Raw genomic sequence first — 24170 nt, forward strand, 5'->3', positions numbered from 1 at the left:
TTGTTTAGAATTAAGGCTGGGCAAAATTAATTAAACTGAACTAAAACTGTTAAATAACTGATTTATTTTAAACTAAAAAACTAAAACTGATTAAAATAAAACTGAATTAAACTATTTTTTAATTCAGTTTTAAATAACTGTACTTGTTTAAGTTACAGTTTAGTTAACTGTAAATAACTATTAATTAAAAAATAAAAGAAGGCATCGCACAGATTGGTTCTTTACGCTAGCCGCTAGGAATCCTAACTCACATCACATTCACACGACTCACACCAGCGACAGCCACAGCCCACCACAAGGTAAATGTAAAAAATCATTTATGTGGGTATCCCTTTTTCCCTAAAATATTTGGGGTCCAATGAGGCAGAGAACTTCATTTGCTCCAGATGCAAAATTTCCAAGTTCCCTCTAAGGTTATTGAGATCCGCGAGTTCCCTAAGACCTCCCATCTGGTAGTTCTTGCTGGCCCCAAAAAGTGACATTGTCTGTAGATGACTCAACTTGCCTATCCCACGTGGCATGAATAGTACATTGGGATAGTTTCAACGTCTACTAGTGGAAAAGCTTTGTAATTGAACTAGGAAGCTTCTCTATGTTATTATGGGACAGATCGAGATACCTCAAAAATAGTGCATGAATAGTATAGTTATTAATAAGTGGAAGTTTAGGCACAGTTTAGGCACAGTTTAGGTGAAGTTTAGGCACAGTTCATGAATAGTTCAGTTTAAAAATAGTGCAGTTCAAAAACAGATTAAGGTGTACAACAGTTCAGTTTAGTTTATATTATAGTTCAGTATAGTTCAGTACAGTACAGTTTAATAGAGTAAAAAACAGTTCAGTTCAGTTCGTCTGAACTAATATTTAGTTTAGTTCAGTTCATGAGAACTATTTTTAAGTTTAGTATAGTTTTTATAAGTTAAGTTCAGTTCAGTTCATTTTGCCCACCCCTATTTAGAATGACAATGTATACCTTGAGCTAGGCAAGAAGTATGTTGTATTTACTGGTCCCTGTTAGGAAAAATCGGCCTTTGGAAGATTTATTTGTTATATGTGGACGATTCGTATGAACCGACATGAAAATACAGGCTTCTAATTCCAATCCATTATATTATCATATCCAAATCAAGTTCCCGAACAATCATCCAATAAAGATTAGAATGCATTGCAAAATTGTAAAAGAACTTATATTTGGTTGTTTCTTGTGTGTGGTGGCAGCTGGCAAAGTAATGAAAAGTCGTTGAATGGAAAAGAACATAGTAGACATACATGTTCGTTGAATAGTCATGATTTAACGGAACTTCCTTCTTTCATCGGCTGAAACTAGGGTTGTTTAAAGACATAGATTGAAAGAGCGAGTCCCACCTCGATCTCAGCTTTCGGGAAGGGACGTGATGGTTGGTTTTGGACACAGAGGAACTAGCGAAGGTCAAAGCATTGCATTGCCCAAATAATAATAATAATGATCAAAGGGAAAACGATATTTACACCACAGCAAGAATTTTCACGTTCAATTACACGACTGTATAAGAATAAGAATTTCTTCTATAAATCCTTTCGCGCCAAGCTTGTAAATTGCAACTTTCACAGTTCAAAAAAATTTGGCACGATCACACTGGTCTCTTTCCATTTGATGTGCGGAATAGCATAGTCAATCTTATTCTGATTAGAAATATTTTTGTGACTAAGCTTGCAGTTTAATTGACACTTGTAATCTTGTATAGTCAAATTAATCTTTGTAAAATATAGTGTCGGACTGTCAGTTTTATTGACCTTTGAAGGATAAAAACTACCATGTAACCAGAGATGTTAAAAAGCTACCCTTACAATTGTGATTGTGAATAGGGGGTGGTTTCTTAAAATAGTATATTTAATGGGCCCAATCAAAAAGTTGCACTGCTACATGGCCACTTAATCTTTCTCGCCTACACTTTCTCTTGCTACCTATGCTTGAAGTTGATATGAATAATGCAAATATAATTTATTTGCCTTAGACACTTGTGTGGTTAGAATTTAGAAAACATTAATGGAAAGCCATCTTTATATTGCAGCAAGTCCGGGTTCGTTAGTAATTTGAATCATGAATCTTGCCAAGATGGAGATGTGATTGTCGATCTTAATCTTACGTGTCTACACGTTGGAAACATCATTACCACATTATGTGTGTATTTGAAAATAAAATGAAAATGAAAATCTTGAGGAAGATAATCTATTTTCCATAACACATCACTGGAATCTCTGTCCATTCATGATTTACGGGTCTACATGTGCTAAACAATTATTGGGCCATATCATCAATGCTGGAATGATTCGAGCCATGTAAATTTTGTGAATGGCCTAACACACATCCCCTATCGTTTTCTCAGAAAGTATTTCATTTATTCTAACCATCCAAAACCACTTACAATTATAATTCACTTAGAACTATTATTCACGTACACTCCAAATTAATGTAAACTAAATTTCTTCTGACAGAAAATTTTAAATGCTGATTTTATAAAGATTACATCACTCACATTTTCAATAAAATAATTCATCAACTAAAATTAGAGTTTAAGCACAATACGGCAAGAAACAAGCGCATTAGAATAAATGAAAATGAACATATACGACAAAGAGAAAGAATTTACAGTAAGTCTTGAAATATGACACAACTCATTTGCTGGCCATATGAAACGAGAATTAAGTTTAGTTAAAGAAACTAGTTTGTTTTGTGCATCACAAATATGATTATTTTTTTTTATAAAAAAATTATATCTATCACCGAAAGATATAAAATAGACATCCTAGGTAGGGAGGGGTTGAGATAGTTAGAAGCATAAGGATCTAGGTTCAATCTTCATTGCGACTATTTTGTAATCTTTCTTATTTAAAAAAAAAAAAAAAAAAAAGACATCCTAGGTGTGTAAGATATAAATAAGCAAGTTTAAATTAATACATTTTGTTTATTTTCTTATTTTCTTTATATCATCCCCAACAAAAATTGTTTTTAAGATGACATCTCTCAGGACAACTCATAAAGCAATGGGTTTTTATTGGAAAGCATCTCACGTGTTTCACATATGATCAATTGTAAGCCAGAGTAATCGTAACTTTTTTTTTTTTTTTTGACAGAGAGATTCATGTAATTTTTGTTTTAAAAGCATGCTCTGTTTAAGTTATTTCATCGATATAAACTAATTAGCTAGAAATATTCTGTAACACTCTTTTAAATACATTTATTAATAATTTAAATTAATTAAAAATATATAATTTAGTGGGTCTTAATCCTATAAATAACTCTCTTGATTTTTTTTTTATTTTCAATAAATTCTAATCTATAAGAGTGAATGTATTAAAAACAATTATGTAATTAGCACCCCTTTAAAATAACTGAGTAAGTTGTCCAACTCATTTAAATTTTTTTGAACAGCGCAACGTTATGAAAAATATAAAGAAACTATATTTTAACAATTTCATGAGTTACTTTAATGAAGTTGTCTTAGGAGTTAATACTTCCTTAAAATAATATTGTAGCTATGATAAAGCAGACAAAATTGTGACACGCAATTAGGGAATCAGAGGCAGAACAATCTTGCTTATGTCCAAATTTGGAGTTAATATTCTAGTTAATTGGATTTTTTTTTCCATCATATTATTAGTGCAAAAGATGTATCCATTTCGTCGATGATTTAGAAAACTTGATTCAGCATTATTTTCAGTAGGGTCTTTTATTAATTATTTTTTTCTTTTTGTATTCACGTAATTAAAATATTAAGATTTTATTTAAGAATTTGAATCTAATTTTTATGGAGCTAATGATATGAGGTGGGAGTAGGGTGTGGGTTTTTGCATCTTTATTTGGAAAAAATAGAAAGGGAGGGTGGTGACTGGTGAAATGCAGATGCAGAGAACAAAAGCCCTTTTCTTTTGCTCTGTTTATGCCAACTGTGATTGAGATGTGTCTGTGGGCTTCATTTGGACGGTAGTGATTGGCACTTGTCATGCTCCCTACTTCCCACGGTCCCACATCACCACCGTCCCTTGCCTCCCTCGTTACTTATTGCTTTTTTATTATTATTATTATCACGTTCATACTTCATACTTGAAAGCGTGTTTTGAAAATTATAAAAATTAAATTATTTTTATTATTAATTATATATATATAATCGATTTCAATTAAAATGAAATTTTGTTTAATAAATAATAATAAAAATTTTGTTGAAAAATTTTATTAAAAATAAATTTAAGAGATTTAATTTTATTTAAATAAAAAAAATTAACTTTTACCTAAGGAATTTCAGAATTTGAATTTAGCATGTATAGAGATTATTTTACTTCTTATTTCAACAGAAGAAGTCTCAATTAAGGAAAACAATTTCAGTATTTTTAGTAAAGGATTTTAATTCTCTTTTGAAATTTATCCAAGTGTAATGTATATTTGAAGTTTGTCATAGTAGTGTATACATCTATACTAATCATGATATCCTTATTTGATAATTTGTTTCCGATTACTTTTGACTAAACAATACATTCTAAGGAGAATTTGATTCCAACAAGGACTTTTATGATTAGGTTTGTTCGAAATATTTTTCCATCTATTATAAAATATGATCTCTTTTTTTCAAAATTCTTGCAGAAGATTGTTTAGGTTTATCTTGCTTTTTTGTGCAAATGTATCCTTATCACCATCACTATCTTGTGTATGGGAGCTTATTAACTCAGCCAGCAGCGGGACATTATACTTCTTTTTTTTCAACTAGGTCAGATTGAGGTGTTAGCTTTAACAATTATGTCTCTAGAACATGCGATAATCTTAATTATTATACCTAAAATTATTATTTTAAATAAAATGTCATTATCATACAAGACATCATGTAAAATTATTGTTTTTACTACTATTTTAGATAAAGAGTCATTGTTATACCAACACCATGTAAAAATATTATTTCTACTATTGTAAGTAAAGTTAGGTGAAGTATCTTTGTCATAATAGACATTACGTGAAATTATTGTATGTACTATTGTAGATAAGATTAAATGAAGTGTCATTATCAAGATATGTGTTTGTAATATGCTTTATTTGTCATAGGATTAAAAGGCTCCCGACGAAGTGGTATCAGAGCCTAACCAATATTCAAGAGGGGATACATATGGTATGAATGATATATGGAGGGCTAGTAGGAGAGATTCTCATAAACCGTTAAATTTGCATTATTGTCAAGGATCGATCAGAGAAATTGAAAAGTTCTTTAGTGATGTGAGGTTGAAGATGATAAATTCTTTGAAAAAAAAGCATTATGAGAAGATCAATTTTAGATTATGCTAAATAAACTTCTTTCTCAAAAAAAATATAAGACTATATTGATTTACTAATAAGCAATTTTGAGATATTTAATTTCGTTTAGATATAATAAATTTATGTAATAAATTAATTTTAAAAGAAAAAAAGCTTAAAAATAATGAAAGACTTCAAAATTTCAAATTATTGAATCAACTTATTTTTATAGAAATTTTTTTTAGTAGTTTAAGCTATTTTCCAAATATTTAGTTTTTTTTCTTCTAAAAATAAGTTTTGTTTTTCTTTCAAAACAGCAGAAATCATTAGAAAACATCTTTCTCAAACACGTACTAATTGTATACACAATTGAATTTCTACCATTTACCATTTTCACTGTCTCGTCCCGCAAATAAATAGTTTTCATACGAGCAGCAAAATAGTGTATGAAAATATAGTCTCTTAATCAAACATGATTAAGTTTAGTGAATGGAGTGAGTCTCTCTCGACATGATAAACTACGGATTGAATTTCTGATGAAGAATGCGTTCATATCTCAATTAGATTCAAAGAAGAATGTCGGTAAAAAAAAATGATCTCTAATTTTGAAGGAAAAATACAAATTAAAGGAAACAAAATCATTTAGAAGTAGATATGTATTATTATTCATTATTTTGTACATAGTGGCATGATGTGTCTGTTTGAAAAAGATTCTTGGAAGTGACCACTCCTCAGTCCTCACTTCCTCTAACTCTATATAAACCTCTCTTGCATTCTCTTAGCTCTTACCTTTTCTTTCTGCTTCAAACCTTTTTCTTTCATTTCTACTCTTTGCATTCCAATTTCCAAATGGCCACTGTTGAGGTAATTCAAACATACATTTAATTACAAGTCATCAATCTACAAATCAACTCTCTTTTGTATTCTTTTTTGCTTCCTTCTTTTCCGCGTTTGTATCTTCATTACATGTAAACTGATATATATACCAGATAGCCAGGGTAATCAGTATCTATCACTATGTTTCATAACCATCTCCATCATAGAAATTTATTCACACAACATTTTCCTGGGGATGATTTTACATTTCTCAAAAGCATCCAATGGATTCTCATCAACAACTTAATATACATCCCTTTCTCTCTCTTTTTCTTTGTTCTATAACCATATAGTTGCATCCAAATTACGTCAAGATCGATCATCAGGTATCGATTTTGCTGATTTTTTCTCAGGACTCTATTATTTAGAGTGTGTTCTGTTTGATATCGGAAGTACTTCTAAACTAATTTAAGTATTTGACCGAAATAAACTAGTTTGATTTGCAAATATGTTTTAATATTTCAACTAGTTTATAAAAATAAGTTAATAAATTATTAGCATTTTTTTTGTCTATTTTTATTCTTATTAATTTATTTCAAATTTCTTTTTATTTTAAGTAACTAAATATGATTCTTTTATTTTATTTTATATTTATTAAATATTTAACTTATAGGATTTAAGTTTATAAGTTAATTTTATGAAACATATAATCAATCAATTAATCTAGAAGTTTTCAAATTTTTATTGCTTAACCTTTTAAATTTCTTCTCAGAAAAAAAAATTCCAAATTTAATCTGGCTCATATGCTTAGTTTTATCAAACACAACATCTCGTCGTGTCTTTAAACAAACGCACTAAGAGAAGAAATCGTAACAAAAAAAAATAATTAAAGTCTTATAAAATGTATTTTTAACACTATTATATACTATTCTAGATTCTAGAAGTTCTTTTAAACGTTTTTAAGCTAAAGCTATTCACTCTTTTTCTCGTAACATGTTATTAATTAGTTTTGGTGATGCTACCATCAATCTCTTATTCACAAGAATATGACCTGATATCAGAAGTTTAGAATGCTTAGTTAAACTTAAATGGATCTCGCAGGTTACACAGCAAATACCAACAAATGTGACAGAGAATGAAACAGTGGAGGTAAAGGAAACAGTCCCAGAACAAGCAGAAGTTCCTGCCACGGAAGAAACAACTGAAGAACCAAAAGTGGTAGAAAAAGAAGCCCCAGTTGGCACAGAAAACCAAGTTGATGAAGCAGCAGAAGAGGCACCTGAGGTAGCAGTAGAAACCGAGAAAACAGAAGTGAAAGAAGAAGCAATAAGTGAGGAGCCTAAAGAAGAAACTAGTACTGAAACCAAATCAGTAGCAGTGGAGGAAGAGAAGCAAGAGGATAACAAACCAGCTGAAACCGTATTAGAGGAACAAGTTTCTGTTGAGAAGACTGAAGAAGAAGCTGCCTAGTGCCTAGGCCTAAGCATAGTGTGATGTGAATTGGAAAAGGTTCCAATATTGGTGCCTACTACTTGTTGGATCAGCTCTACCTTTTTGCACGTCCAAGTTGATGAGAAGCTTTTTATTTTTATTTTAGTTTATTTGTTATTGTAATTGGTATGGCTCTATGATTTATGAACATGTGTTAGAGAATTGGCTCCATGTCTTGGCGGAGGATACAAGAATTCTATGGTTATGTAATGAAGTGGGCTATAGTGGCTCAGGTTTGGTCATTGCGTGTTGCTCTTGGTTTGAATAAATTATATTTACTTTTATAATATTTTTTTTCATGTGAATATGCCTATATCTTCTTCGGCTACGCCTACGCAGAAAGATTATGATATTGTTAAGTAAGTTTATCTGATCAATTCAAGATAGATTGCTAAATAAACAAATATGAACTAGTAGACTATCTAGGCTTTTAAGAAAGGTTGTAAGAATTAGTGCTTTCCAGATGCTTGAGGTTTCGATAATTATAAAACATTACAGGGAATTGAAGGAAGAAGTGGGGATCTGTATAGGTATTGATGAATATAGTGAAGTACATCAAAGGTTGAACCTAGCTTTTATACATGTTGAATATACTTTTTGTTCAATATTATTTTAGGTTACCAAGTAATTTGCACATTTGCACCCAAATGAGAGTACAGAATATGGGTTATTCTGCATAAAATGCGGATCAAGATCAATACACTATGTGGCAGTATATTCAATCCATCAGCACAACCTGTGATGCTTAGTCAGATCTTTGGAAAAGTGTGAATGATAATTTTTCCAACTACTTGAATACAGCGTGTTTATTAATAGTTCATTCCCAATAATGTGAATACGAGAATCTCATGTTTTTTTTAAGAGTTTTATCAAGTTAATTTAGTTTGGGATTTGTTTAAAAAAATTGTTGGATTCGAACTAAACTTTAATTGGTTTGGTTTCAATTCCTTAAAATCGAACTGAATTATAAACAACTCTAATAATGAAAAATGAGTGTAATTTTTTAATAAAGTTTATAAAATATTGATTTGATTTTAATCTATATATTAAGTGTTAATTAAATAGTCTATTAGATTTGAAAATAAAATAAGATGAATTATTTTTTATTTAACTAATGATCTATCTAATACGATGTAATAAGATGTTTGTACTTTTTTTATTCTAACAATTGAATGGATTAAATTTGATTTTATATAACCAGATGGATCATAAATAAATGAATTATTTTGTTACTGCTATATATAAGAAAATGACCGTAGATTTTTGGTCATTGTCAATGTTGGGTACAACATTTTCCTATGGTTTGGAATAGAACAAATGTATTGAACTTTTTGCAAATTTTGCAAATATTTAAGAGATTAATATGCAAAACCAAGTTAAAATCTCAATCGTAATTTTTTTTCTCTCAATATCTTCTATTTTTTGGGTAAATAATAGAGAACTAGAAATTAATCTCTTGAAATATTAATATTTATTTAAGTAATTAATCTTTTCTAACAAATATAATTTATTAATTGACACAATTATTTATCAATTATTATACGTGTATTAATTATTACACCTTCAAATATTTATTATAAGATATAATTTAAAAGAAAATGATGGTCCATTTTATAAGGTAATTTATAATTTTATACAACATTAATTTTATTTATTTTTTTTATGTCTTTTTATCAACTATTACATCGTTTAATAACTTTATATTAAATGATTATTTTTTTTAAATTTATCGTTAGATTAAAAATTTTGTACTTCAAGATCATATATATGCAAAAAATTTATAATAATTCAAAATAATTTGATACCTCCTTTATATAGATCAAAATTGACATAATATATATACAATTAAATATATAAAAATATGAACAATTTGATTACTTTCAAATTGTTATTTAATTTTAACAAAATTTTGATATATATATATATATATATATATATATATATATATATATATATAAGGTAATATAAAGTTATAATTTAATGGTTGAATCGAGAAAATTTATATTTAATATAAAATTATTGAACGGATTAATAAAAGTTACACCAATATTATTTGATATATATATATATATATATACACATATTTAAATATATTTTTTTAATGAAAAACACTTTTGGACATTTTTATTAAACAAATTTTTAAGTGTTTTTATCACTCATTTTTTATTTTCTTAGTTTTTTTATCTCTTATAAGTTATCATTTTCATTTTTAAATTAAATTTTAATATTTTTGAAAGAAATTATCATATATTTTTTTAAAAATGTATCATAATATAAATTATTTATTGTAAATTTAAAATATACTAATATGTATGTTTACTTATAATTTTAATTATAATATATTCTTTGTATGTAAAAATATTCATTTGTCATAAATTTTAATTATATAAAAATAAATATTTTTCTATTGTCTAAAACACTAACTATATCTTATGATAAATAGTGAAACTTCATCATCCACTAAATTGGATACTTTACTTTAGAGGTGATTAATGCACAGGTTCAACCAGTTTCGAGTCATAAAAGTTTAAATCGCATCAATCTATAAGATTTGTATGTCAAATATCCAACCAAAAATCAAGTTTAGATGTTTTAGATTGGACGAATTTTAGACGGGTTGAAATGGATAAAAATTAAAATTAAAATACAATAAAATTTAAAAAGTTCATAATCAATTTAGAAAGAAAATACAACACATTTCTAGTATGTTCATAAAAGAAACGAATATAAAAATCCAAAAAATCTAAGAAAAGAACCCAAGAAGAATGATCACTAAAAGAACATCTCGGATTCTCGATAATACAACTTCTTGAGTGAGCGGGGATAGTGCAAAGAAAGAAGCAAAAAAGACTTTTTTCCTATTCCACAAATTTTATCAACTCTAACAAATCTATTCTAGTGTTCTTCTATGCGAACTTACAAGATGGGTGAATTAGGCAACAAGGGAGCATAAAAGCCCGAAATCGAACTCAGCTGATAATACCCATCTTAATTTTTTTTAAAACCCACCCGAACCCACCAAATACTTTCTTTTTTTTTTATTTCGGTTTCGGTTCGGACCAGGCCGTTTGCTCACCCCTTTCTAAAGTAAAGGTGCATGCTAGCTTGAGAAACTTCTTGATATCTTCTACCGTAGGAGACTATTTTTCTACCATCAGATATATTAGTTTTTAAATAAAGGGTCATAATTTTTCTTCTTTTTCCTTTTCTTATCTTATTTTTTCCTCCCATTATATCTCTAAAAACCCCTACCCTACCACCAATCCCATCCTATTCTAGTCGTTCTAATACTTGTTGAATTTAACAAAAAATACAGTTCACACTTCACCCTTCTAAACAAAAAAAATTCTGGAAGCAGGTCATGATGAAAGACACAAAGTTATTATACAGCAACTAAAAGACCCTAAAAATCCTGTAGTTACTCTTTTTTTTGAAGATTCGAGTCAATGATAACCAAAACCATGACATGGTAGTCATTACCTGTTATAGCTAAATAAATACAATTCATAACAAAATAATAACCACAAAAAGACTACTCGATATAGACGAAGACGGTTGGCTTAAATGTTGTTGTTTCTACAGTGAAGAGAGAGAAGAGAACAACCGAACAAGGAAGCAGCAGGCCCGCAAAAGATCAATCCTCAATTGATTGAGTAGATGAGTTGCTCTTTTAGCACGATTACCAGAACGGCAATGCTAGATCATAGAGAGATCGAATTTTCTTTCTTTAAATCCTGTTTTATTTATAGTTTATCCATATAAACATTTGACAAAGACCAATGCCACTGCAACCCTTGACTACATTGAGAAATAGAAGTAGTGAATTTTGTCACATTATCCAATTAGAGAATGGATGGATTACTCCTATAATCTGTACAACGATAATTCTATGTGCAGCCAAAACCACTTCTATCCAGATTGCAGGTGTATTCACCAAGTACCAAAACTGCAGCCAACATGTTCTTGGGTGATGACATCGAGACGATCTTGCATGACAGACATAGATGAATAAGCTGGGAAACACAGCCGGAAAAAGCATGTGTGAGATGAAGGCAGGTGATCACCAGGTTCAAGGGATTTGTATATGTAGAGACGGGAAGCCAAACCACGGAAACCTTCAACCGGTAAATATTTTACAGATGTCCAAAAGAATAGAAGAACTTTTCTTTGATCCGCCGTCATTCTCCCAACAATCTGACAAGTGTTTTTCAACAGAAATAATATATAAAATAGAACAAATGAGCAGCATTTCTTAACGAATATTGAAATACCGAGTTATTTGAAAGACATTCCAGAACTAATTATTCCAAGGATGTAATAAGCATCCAGCTTTGGTTAAAGAGAGATCATTGGTAAGTTCAATAGAGATAAGAGAAGTTAATATTCAGACTTCTCAATAAAAGGTGAAACTATATGCTAGCACTTTGCAAACTTAATAACATTAATATAGTTTGGTATGATATTTCTATTCAGCATAAAAACCTATATTCAAAACGTATAAAAGCCAGATCTATCAGAATAATGGCCCAAACTGACAATCATCATTAACAATATCGGTTACAAAGAAGGAAGGTATGACCACTGAATTGAATAGTCTCCCTGTAAACAAGGCATCACAATTATGATTTCAGGCTTCGGCAACGAAAATTTAGAGAAAAATGTACATAAGAGAGGTATTGGTATATAATATGAAACACATCAAAGGTTGAACATATCAGGGCTAAAGGAATGGAATAATTTTCACTAACGCATCCAGGAGCAGGAGCAGTATACAGAAAAATCTCCCCATGGGCAGATGAGAAACTTTTAAGTAGCCCCTACAGTGATGCTTTCTAAGAAGCAATAAGACAATAGAACTCATTTTTGTTAAGTTGAAAAAATGAAAACAGACAGCCTTAGAGAACATCACGTAGCAGGTACTTGTCATAGAGGAAGGCGGGGGGAGAAAAGATTGAACAAAGAGAGAGAGACTGAGATTTAATAAAAGCAGGATGTACATACCTCCCAAAACCAAGTTATCTGAATATCTGTCTCTTTATAGCCATTGTACTCGGTGTGTGCTTTCCAATCTTCAACAGAAATGGTATCTTCACTCCCATGCAGCATCCAATCAAGATCTTCAAGGTCCAAACCTTGGAAGAAGAACTGCTGGAGGCTTGTGTTTGAAAGAATATCAGCAAAACCTTTGGCAAAATGTAATACCTGCTCAGATATGGATGTTACGAAGCGATCCTGTATAAGAAGATCAACATACTTGTCCCTGTTCTTACTATTAACTACAAGGTTCTTTCCGCCAGGGCAGAGCTCAACCACTTTCCTGTGTCCTAATTCCTCCACCTCTCTAACAAATGTCAGTCCTAATGCATCTGAATCAATGAAATCAGCATCCATATCCAATATTTGCTTGCAGCTATTATAAAGATAAGGATCTGCATCCCTTATATCTTCTAAAGTAATGTGGTTTCCAGCCAATTGCAAGAAAAACACACGATCAAAAACAATCCCCACTTGCACCCTATGCATCAAAGCTAATGCAATAACTCGACCAGCGAAGCTGAAGTACTCTAGGTGCAGAGGATGTACCTTGGATGCTACAAATAAGTACATGAAGTATAAGCTAAACTCAATTATCAAGAAACTGCAGAGGATGTACCTTGGATGCTACAAATAAGTACATAAAGTATAAGCTAAACTCAATTATCAAGAAACTCTAATGATGGCAACTTTTACAAGATAAACAGCAATGACGAAAAATACTTAACACTGACAATGCAACAAGCAACCCCAGTCCTTATTAATACTAGCTGGGAACTCAAGTTCAGACTAAGAACCAAAGTATGTTAGATAGGTTACACAATGTAAATTTGAATATCTTCATTTGAACAGTCTTTGACCGATGTATTTACATGAGATAGTCAAATATGTTAATTCTGAATAATAGACAAGAAACGATTGCATAATACTTCAAAAGGTGACTGAAGGAAGAATAGATACAACTACAACAAAAACAACAAAGTTTTATCCTAGTAAGTAAAATCAGCTACATGGATCACACAATGCCATCAGCTCAATTAAAGACTAAGGCTTCAATGATGTTATTTACCGTGAGCCCACTTGACAACTTTCTCCAATGTCTTTCTTGGTCTCCCTTTACTCCTATTAACATGACTAAAAATCATGCAATCTACTCTTCTCACCAATACCTCTCATTTACTTCTTTGTACGTGTCTAAATCACCTTAACCAATTTTTTGTCATTTCTCCCTGAATCAGGGAACACCAAGATTTTGAATAAAATCATTTTTTATACTATTTTTTCTTATTTAGTCACACATTCATCTTAACATTTTCATTTCTGACACTTCAACCTTTTTTTTCGTTTATTTAAAGCTTCAGAATCATAGAATATATCTAATTGTATAGCAATACAATTAAATTTGCCTGTGTTTAATGGGTACTTTGTTGTCTTTCTCCATTTTAGCCATCACACATGTGTCCTATGTGTGATCCCATATATTTTAACATAAAAATATGTGATATGACATCTCTCATTTTTACTTCAAAGTATTATTCTTCATCTTCCTTTTTTTGCAAAGTTTGTCTCTAAAGGTCAAGTTTAAGGTTAATTTGCTTTCCTTGATTCCCCAGTCAAAATTATATCACCCAAAAGCATGCAATTAGGGATAGTTTGTTGTATGTCCCTCGTACAAACATAAAAGATTAAATTAAATAACTTAAGGATGAGCGTTAATGTAATCCTATCCCTATAGGGAAATATTTAGCCTAGCCTCTTAGAGTTCTCACACTACTAGTAACCCCATCATACATGTCTTGTATTACATAGCTTGAATATAGGGCATGCAAACACCTTTTTTTTACCAGTCTTACACAACAATTATCTTAGCAGTTGATCATAAGCTTTTTCCAAGTCGATAAAACCATATGTAAGTTTCTTTCATCACTTTGGAACCTTTCTATCAAACTCTAATTGATAATTGACTTCAATTGTACAACCTTCCTGACATAAAATCAAATTGATTCTATGCAATCCTCATCTCTCTTAATTTATGTTTGATCACCTTTTTCCATAATATCAGTGTGACTAGTAAGTTTCTATGTGATGGGCACAATTATGAATATCTCCGTTATTCATAAATATTGATATCATTGCTAACAAATTGTTACCATATGGATTTATTTTTGGTGTTTTCACACTCATAACTATAACCCAAGGTGTATTAGATAAATTATGAACCATGATGTAATGGCCCTAAAGCACACCCAAATGGTTGAATCATTTAATCTTTAGTAAACTTTATAATGAAAATTAACAAATTTTATTTTTCATACATCAATAGGTTTTACAGCAACAGCAACCCTAAACCCCAAATCTGAAAAACAGTCTCTCCCTTTGTAGGATAAGGCTGCATACATTTATCCTCCACGGACCTCACTAGGTGAGTCGTATACTGAGCCACCCATTCAAAAAGAGTTTTTACAGCGCAGAAGCATTCACTTTGGAGGTTCATGGCAAGCATGATGTTGTTGTTAGATACTTACTTTTTTATCAAGGTATGAGCAAGGACTCCTCTTGTTTGAGGTCCAACATTTCTCACTAGGTGTGTGTTTGATTTAACTTATTTAAAGAAGTGATTGTTTATTTCTATTAGCTTCTTGAAAGAACTTTCAAAAGAAAAGTGATTATTTGAAAAGAAAAAAAACTTAAAAAAGAGTTACCAAACATACACGAGGTGTACAATTAAAAAATATTTTTTTATTCAACACTTCAAGGACACTAGTATTATTATATAAAAAAAATCAATTCTTTTAAAACTCAAAAAAGTTAGCTTAAAATATAGTGTAAAATATTTTAAAGAAATAATACCTTTCAATATTGCTTTGTGAGGTTCAATCACCATTTATCATATAAAAAAAAAAATGCAACTTACCAAGTTGTTTTGAGAAGGTAAATATACCTTTCTTGAAAGATATATAATTCAACTTTCTGTGTTTGCAATTTTCTTAGTCAAGAGACAGAGCTTACATTGTGCAATGATGTCTCCTAGTATTTTTTGTGATGCCCATTATCATAGGAAAAAGAAGAGTATACAAATCTTTATTATCAATATAGATCTACTGTTATGCTCCTTGTGTGTTTAATTTCATGAGTTCCTCTCGTGTGTATCTGTGCAAAATCCACACATTATATTGCAGTCCTCCCCTGCACAGCCAAATAAATCAAAGCATAGTAGGCCTACGCTACAAGCCAATGAAGCTCTGATTCTCCAAAAATGGAAAGTATCTGTCTAATACCCATGTTGACAAGGTTATCAAAAACAGATAGCAGCCTAGCCAAAAATCCACCACAAAAAAATGATGAATGGCATGTTGGCTTATGGCGAATGCCATGACGGACAAAAATTATATATATATATATATATATTAAAAACAAAAACAAATTAAAAACAGTTTTTGCATGACTTTAATGTTGGGTGCTTATTTCTTAACATTGTGCTATAAGTGAAAAAGAATTAAGAACAACATTATAGGTTTAATAAAGATTAAAGAAAGCAAAGAACAACATAACAGATAACATGATTATGAAATTCTAAAAAAACAAATAACTAAACTCCAAAATTTTGAAAAATTAGAGCACAAAAACATTGAACAGATGAAGAACAAAAACAGTCAAAAAGAATAAGAAGAGAGGAAAAGAGATAAGGAACATTTGTAGAAAATGAAGAAAAGATAAAAAAAATGGAAGGAGAAAAAAACAAATGTGAAAAAAGAAAAACTCTTATGGAACGCCAGATTTGTTTGCAAGAAAACTTTCCAAAGCTCAAGCTATCATGGTTCAGGTTGCCAGCTAGGGTGGCAGCCTAAGAAGGCTCGCCAGAGTTGTTTGGACGCAACTTAGGAGCTTCACAATAGAGAAGACAAGAGAAGAAAACAAAAGGAGAAGTTCTGCCACGAAGCCATGGCCATAGCTGATATGGTGGACGACACCATATAACAGGAAATAACGGATGGAAAATGGCATGGGGGTTCAGAAACGCCACATTATACCTTTATATGGTGACGCTATAACGGTTATTTGATAACATTGCATGTCAAACACCAACACTCATTGGAAACTTCCAAAAACGTATTCAAAAAGTATAAATTATTTTTTTTAATTATTTTGGTAACTTTTTTTCCAGGATGCTTCTTGGATACTTCCAGATATGGCAGGTGCCATAGCAGATATGGAGGAAGACACCATATAACAGGAAATAACAGGTGGAAAATGGCATGGGGGTTCAGAAACGCCACATTATACCTTTATGGCAACACCATAACGGTTATTTGATAATATTGCATGCCAGACACCAACGCTCATTGGATACTACCATAAACGTACCTGTAAAGTATCAATTATATTTTTAATTATTTTGGTAACTTTTTTTCTAAGATGCTTCTTGATTACTTCCGAACACGCATTTGAATAGTATCCAAAAAGTTTGCTTTAAGCTTTTTTGTGCAGCCATATTCTTCCTCATGCTGTTAGAGGAATTGTAGTACATACTCCATTAATTCTTGGAAGAAAAACAAAATGGACCTAAATGGGGTAGCAGATTTGGTTAATGTGTATTTCAACCTTCGACTTGTGTCTATGAAAGATGAAGCGAATAAAAAAGGAGAGACAAGGTTGTGGGACATTGGTGGAGATATGGTGCTAGACCTTGTCTCTTGATTCACTAGACTTTGAAGTTATGCCTTTTCTAGATGATGGTAATGGGGGGTGGCAGAGTGATATAATTAGCATTATACAAAAATCTAGTAATGATGCTTGAGTCATGTGCTATTGTATAGAGTCAATATTCGTTATAAGTTCTACCAAATATGCTTTTAATGATATAGTTAACTAAGACTGATTATTGTATAGGCAGAAACTGATTTTTGTTATGATCACAAAAAAATTTGTGAATATCATATCATAATTATGAATTAATGAGCAATGATTAATGTCACTTTGTTTTTTTTTACCAATATTCTACATCAATATAAATTTCTATTAACGTATTCATACCGTGGTCGTATCCTAAATTCCCATATCCCCATATTCGTGTCATATTGTACCCGTGTCATACCAAGTATCCAGGCTTTATAGCTACAAGCCAATGATGATCATCCAAGGATTTCGTCAAACAGGAGCACATTTCATTTAAGAAAAACTAATGAGTAAAGATTCAGAAGTAAATGACATGACCCCACTAAACTATGTTGGGGTTAACACAAGGATCATTTTATAAATAAACATCATATTAAGCCTCGACATATTGTGCAATCCTAATAAAGATCATTCTGTAATTACCGTGCATGTGTTTTAATATGAGAAATGCAAGCCCTGGTACATCATTTTGCATTCAAAAGCACTCCATAGCAAGCTGCAGATGTATTAAGAAAAACAGTGCATTCAGAATTTAAGGAGAAACTTACCAGGATTAGGGAAAAATCTCCTTTGATCATTTGGGCATGCCACAAAAAGAGCATTTTGTGGATTGAATATTGCTTGACATACCAGAAGAAACCACTCCCTTAGTACACCTGGGCCAGTAGCTTCTTCATTTTTGAATTCCATAAACAGGCCAGCATGCAGAGCTTCAGGCTCAGCACGTGCTATGTATTCAAAAGATTCCGTCAATAACTGAGACCTGTCAATAAGCATCTCGTGCAACTCCTCGTAATCTTCTTTCACCTCCGGGAACATCATCATGGCCAAATGTCTCCTAGATTCAAAATTGGTCACACACCTATGCTCAAGAATCCACTGATGCTCATCACTTCGCTTCGCATATCGAACAATTAACAGACAGAGCACACTTCTTTGCCGCGCCAGAACGTTCCAAAGCTTTTCTTCAGCGCCATCATAAAGCTTAGAAATTTGATACAACTCCTTCAAGATTGAAAGATAATGAGACCAAGCCGGATAAAGACTATCCCCTTCCATTTTCTGGCCAGCTAAGCTTTGGCCCATTTTTTGAAGGCACTGATCAATTTTGTTCAATAACTCAATGTACAACCGATGAAGATACTCAATCTCTTCAGCGAGCAAGAAATCCTTACGGCGTTTTTCCTGAGCCATAGAATCCTTGAGAGTTTTTTGCTCCTTAATTCCAGTCCTCAAAGGTAGTAAGAAGGCGTTAAAATCCCCAACATCGTTCGACAAAGGCCCGGCGGCCATGGGGGAATCCATACTCAAGTCCAAATCCCTCAACAAGCTATTGGCAAGCTCACAAACAAAGGGGAAAATGTCTTGAATCAAAACCAGCCCCTTAACATCATCTGAACCAGCATAGGAAACCCCACAAGTTTCCAACAAGGACCCAAAAGTGCTCCGGCAATAGAGATACAAAGGGTCATTACACCCCACTCTCCTAAGCAATTTACAAAACTCCAACACCACACGGGCGCACTGCCCGTGCAATGCCTTGGACAAGGTATTGCGGCAAGAACTCAAAAAATGCCTAACAGAGGAATCAGCACAGTCCTTGTTACCTGCATAAGGGGAGACATAGAGCATAACAAGCACAGCAGGAGCAGAGGAAGACATGAAAATCTGAAAGTACCCAGAGGCAGATTCGTTATCAATTCTAGGAGTCATGTTCAAGTAATTGGTGATTAAACCCTTGACAGTCTTAGAAGCATCGTGAAGGGTTTCGCCGCGGCAGAGGCGGTAGACTAGAGAAACCATGTCGTTTATAACCTGCCAAGCCTGAGGATGTTCAGTGCTGCGCATGCGGCCAACGAGCTGGAGATTGGCGTCGTTTTGGATGGAACACTCGGAGAGAGTCTGCTCCCACTGAAGCTGTTTTCCTCTGTAGATGAGTCTCTGCTCGAACACTGGGATTCCCTTCATGCTCTGGATACGCTCGTGAATCGATTTGACGCTGTCTTCGGGAAAAGCCTGCATAACGATTGTGTTTCCGCCGGACATCATGCGGACGAAGAACTGGATGTGCGATCGCTGAGGCACGGAGGCCGACCACGAATTCACCGCCTTCGCCTCGTCCTTCCTCATCCTCACGCAGACTAAGTCTGACAAATCCTCGTCCTCTTCATCGTCGAATTTGCGCTTCGAGGGATGACGGTGATGATCGGTGGCGCCCCCGCTGCGGTGGTGGACGGCGGGGGTTTCGATAACAGACATTTAGGAGGCGCCGCCGAGAGTGATCAGTGAACAGCCGAAGCCGAAGCCATGGAATTGAAAGAAAGTTGGGAAGATGAGATGAGATGAGATGAGATTGATTGTTTGGGTTTGTGGGTTTTGTGTTGATCGTCTTTGTTGTCGTCGTTTCTTCTTTCTTTTCCTCGTTTTAATCCTCTCATACTTGTTTATATACCATTACTTTCTGTTTTTTTATTTGCCTCCGAAACGGTGTCGTCTTCCTCTTCCTCTTCCTCTGCCTCATTAGCTTGCCCTTGCACGAATAAGCTCATGCTGGGCCCCACTGCCTTTTGGCAGCAGCGGATGCTTATTTGGAATTTTGGAACAAAAGATTATGACACAATATTATATTATTCATTCACCGCACCACCTCCATACTTTCTTCTTTTTTTTTATTCTAACTTTCAAACAATAAATCAAATATCTTTTTTATTAAGGCCCTTCAAACACTCACCTTATTTTTGTTCATGTAAGATCACAGCTTTTTTAATTATTAAAATCATCTATTTAAGGAATTAATATTGCACCCTCACTTGCTTACAACTAACTAGGATGTAAAATCATCTATTTCTTTATTTTTATAAAATTTACTTAAAAATCAATCATTTAATTATTTCTCTCTTCTATGTTATAATATGTGCATTAAACTGAGTTTATTTTTTATAATTTTTTATTCAGAAAAATATATATAAAAAATACGAAACATTTTATCTTTAGTAATGATAAATAATTTATATTGTAATATATGATTATTTTGAATTATTAATAATTTCAAAAATCTCAAAAAAAGATTTCTAATTTTTTTTTGTTAAGGAGTAACTCCAAATAGCTATTATAATTCAGATGATTTATAAAATATTTTTTAAAATAAATTATATTTTAAATTTATAATGAATAATTTAAAATAAAATATATAAAAAAATAAGTGAAAATAGATAAGAAATAAAAAAATTCTATAAAAAAAAATCGTTGAAAAGTAAAAACTTCTAAAAAAAATGTTGCTAATTTTCTTTTAAAAAACACTCTCTTAAAAAAAATTATTTTTTATATAAATAGTAATTACACAACAAATTGTATTATTACACTGACAATTAACAAAAGTATACTTTTGATTCCTTGATGAGTGTTTTAAGGGTACTAATTAATATTTTTTTATTAAAATGAGAATGAGACATATTACAAAATATTTCTTAATATTTAATTACTCTTTTAGTTTTTTTAAATTTTATAAACTATACATTTTAGTCCTATAATTAAAAAAAGTATAATCTTTTATGGTAAAATGTGCCATGAGATAGAGGAGTCGACCTATTTTTAAGATCGATTTTTGTCAAGTGTTAAAGTAATATTTAACTAGCAGAAGTCACATCCTACAAGTACAAAAAAGCTTTTGATTGTTAATTTTAGGCTACTGCTATAGCTATGACCATCCACGCATTAATCATCTTAGTTAATGATATAAACATTTTTATATAATTGATCCCTTCAACCTAATGATTGACAAACATCACTAATTTAGCCTTAAATTGCTTATTAGTTTTGTTAGAGTGGTACTTTATCTTATACAACCACTTGTAGCTAAGTGTCTTATTTTCGGTGGATAAATACTCTAACACCCATATCCTATTGTTTTCATGAGCTTGAATTTCAATATACATAGCCTCTCTTCACCTATCATTCGTTACAGGTTTGAGAAAAGACATTGATTCCATTATGTTATAATAGCTACTATAAAATTTATGTCATAAAGAAAATTTATCACAATTCACATAATTTACAGTAGGATAAGGTGTACTTGGATTATGCATTAAAGAGGTTGAACTTGTGGAAGGACTCAGTTTTCAAATAGTATTAGTCACAAGATCACGTAAACAAACTAAAAGAAACTTTTCTCTATGCCCCATCCAAGTTGATCATTATTACACTGGCCATCACGAGTACTCACATCTCTTACTACATCATCATCACCTAGTACTTTAAGTTTTGTCTCTCTTTATTCACCTTCATTGTATATGTCGCCTTACTTCAATCCTCATATATCTTTCTTGTTCTGCCTTGTATCTGTCTAGGTTATCACTTGAACTTCAAATTTCTTCATGATTCTCTTCTTCAAATCCCTCATTAACGGTGTTTTTGTCAAAGTTCTTCCTAAGCATAGGTATTTCTTGGGCAAACGAAAATTTTGTTTTAAAAAAATTAATGTCTCATGACACAGAATATTCCTTTGACACAAAAAATTAAGTGATCATACAATGACATTTTCCTATAAAGGATTTCATATAAAGCTTTTTCATTCAAAATTGAGGAAGGGGTATGATTATTCAATTAAGCAATGGTTAACATGCACTCACCCCAAAAATCAATGGGAAGCTTTCCTTAGAAGCGTAATGCTCATGCCACATTCAGGATATGTTGGTGTTTCATTTCTACTCTTCCATTTTGTTGTGGTGTCCCTATACAAAAAGTTTGAAAAAAAATGTCATGTTCAAGAAAATAATTTTTCATACACACAAATTTCGTCCCATTATCACTTCAAACAATTTTGACTTGTTTATTATACTACATTTCCACCATAGCACCAAAAATTGTCAATGTACATGACACTTCTTTCTTTTCAACTAACAAAAATGTCCAAACAACATGAGAATAATCAAATTATTATTGTCAAAAAATACAAATCATCACAAGAAGAGGGACAAATCACAATGAATTAATTCAAAAACCTCAAAAGCTTTATGATTACTTAAAGAAAAATTGTCTCTAGTCTATTTTGCTTGTTGACATACATCACAAACTTTATTTAACAACTCACTATTGTTACCACAACCAATATGTAGTTTTTAAAGAGAGTGTCCTAGTGTCAATGTCAGATATCAAGTTGGTTTATTTCATTGGTCTTGAAGGCCTTCACTCTTGGAACCCCTTAGAAAAAATAGTCCAATCCTTCTTTTACTCACTCCAATTAGCATTCTCGTAGTGTGGTCCTGTATGATGCACAAATTATTAGTGAATTGGACAATGTTATTTGATTTATCAATTAATTACGACACACATTAAATTACAATTTAAACTATGAACAAAAAGAAAAATTTTCAACTTTAAACTCCCTTGTGGTAATCCAATTGGACACTTGAACACCCTAATACTTCTCGCAATTCACACAAGTCCTTTAAACTTCTTATCATATGTTTTGATTCCCATGTATCAATAACGCACGTAGTGATGTTGCTCTTACCTATCATCTTCTCATTGCAACTTATCTTTTGACTTTTCAACAAATTTGTTAGTATCTATCTTTACTCAGTAGTTAGTCCAACGAAATTGAAATCACCTCCTCTTGAATGGATCATCTCAAAGCGTACTCTGTCATTCTGGACAGCTATTCTCAAAGCTTTAACTTGATTCTAATACCATATAAAATTATAGTTATATCATTGTATTTTTATTTATTAGAAGTTTGAAAATTAGCAAATAGGCATCCCAAGTCCAATTTGCTCTACTCCAACATTTGTCCCCCAATTATGAATATGAGCCATGTACAACCATGCTCACCTATGCACAACAACTTCTATTAGGAAGGGACCCAAAAGGATAAAAACTCTATATGAAAAGTTGCTCATAAAAGATTGTTGACGAATGATATTATTTGTCTTTCTGGAATGACTCATAATTTTATGTGTGAATGGTGCACTATTGAAGATTAAACGGTTTTGCATATGTTGATAGATTTTCGAGCTTTACGTGCACTTTGGGATTCTTTATGTCAAGGGTCAAAGCCTTTGAACATTATGAATATCAATGTTCGAACTTAATTGAGAGCTAACTTATACATTATCTTTACTATTGCAGTAGACTTTATTTGGCACAAGAAGAACCTTTTTTTTTTCTTCAGGGGAAACAGTTAAATACAAGCAACCTTATGTTATAAATTATAGGTCATTATAATGCTATAACATAAGTTTTAAATGAATTTGTTGGCTCAAGTTCGACCATTACAACCTTGAATAATGTATCAAATATTAGGTGGTCTCCATCACTAATGAGATGTTATAAATTGAATTGTAATGATGTTGTAAGGTGGTGGTATTGTGAGGAATAGTTTGGGTGATTTTTTATATGGTTTTTTTGTTAAATTGGAAAGATGTTTGATTGTGCAAACAAACTTTGAGTTATATTTTATGGCCTTAAGGTGATAAGTGATGAAGGTCTTGTTGGAAAGATTATAGTGGAATCTGAATTTACTTGGAATCTTTTTTTTTTTTTTCTGAAGAATGGGTGCTTCAAACATCATCCTTATTACACTTTGGTTATCATGATTGTGAACTCAATAAATGATCATCAAGTAGTGTCTTGTTGTCATTGTTTAGAAAAGCAAATCAAGTTATGGATATACGTGCTAGGC

At 31.7% G+C, this 24170-nt stretch overlaps 2 protein-coding genes across 3 annotated transcripts; one reads left to right on the forward strand and one right to left on the reverse strand.

Moving 5' to 3' along the window:
* Positions 1 to 5961: 5961 nt before the first annotated feature.
* On the forward strand, positions 5962 to 7860 carry LOC109808697 (uncharacterized). The gene is made up of 2 exons (XM_020371806.3): positions 5962 to 6118; positions 7172 to 7860. Exons 1-2 carry the CDS (start codon positions 6104 to 6106, stop codon positions 7538 to 7540), a joined length of 384 nt encoding a protein of 127 aa, XP_020227395.2. The 5' UTR covers positions 5962 to 6103; the 3' UTR covers positions 7541 to 7860.
* A 3063-nt stretch (positions 7861 to 10923) lies between these two features.
* On the reverse strand, positions 10924 to 20008 carry UPL5 (ubiquitin protein ligase 5). 2 transcript variants are annotated; one of them, XM_020370100.3, is made up of 3 exons: positions 18040 to 20000; positions 12563 to 13152; positions 10924 to 11755 (listed from the first exon to the last, which is right to left on the reverse strand). In XM_020370100.3, the coding sequence occupies exons 1-3, from the start codon at positions 19748 to 19750 to the stop codon at positions 11492 to 11494; spliced, it is 2565 nt and encodes an 854-aa protein (XP_020225689.2). In that variant the 5' UTR covers positions 19751 to 20000; the 3' UTR covers positions 10924 to 11491. The 2 variants fall into 2 exon arrangements, with proteins under 2 accessions (XP_020225689.2, XP_082932052.1); XM_083075926.1 differs by lacking the exon at positions 10924 to 11755 and adding an exon at positions 11785 to 12160 and having other exon boundaries at positions 18040 to 20008.
* Between the last annotated feature and the right edge of the window lie 4162 nt (positions 20009 to 24170).

Source organism: Cajanus cajan, chromosome 5, assembly GCF_000230855.2.
Source record: "Cajanus cajan strain Asha chromosome 5, NIPB_CcT2T_4, whole genome shotgun sequence".
Lineage (NCBI taxonomy): Eukaryota > Viridiplantae > Streptophyta > Magnoliopsida > Fabales > Fabaceae > Cajanus > Cajanus cajan.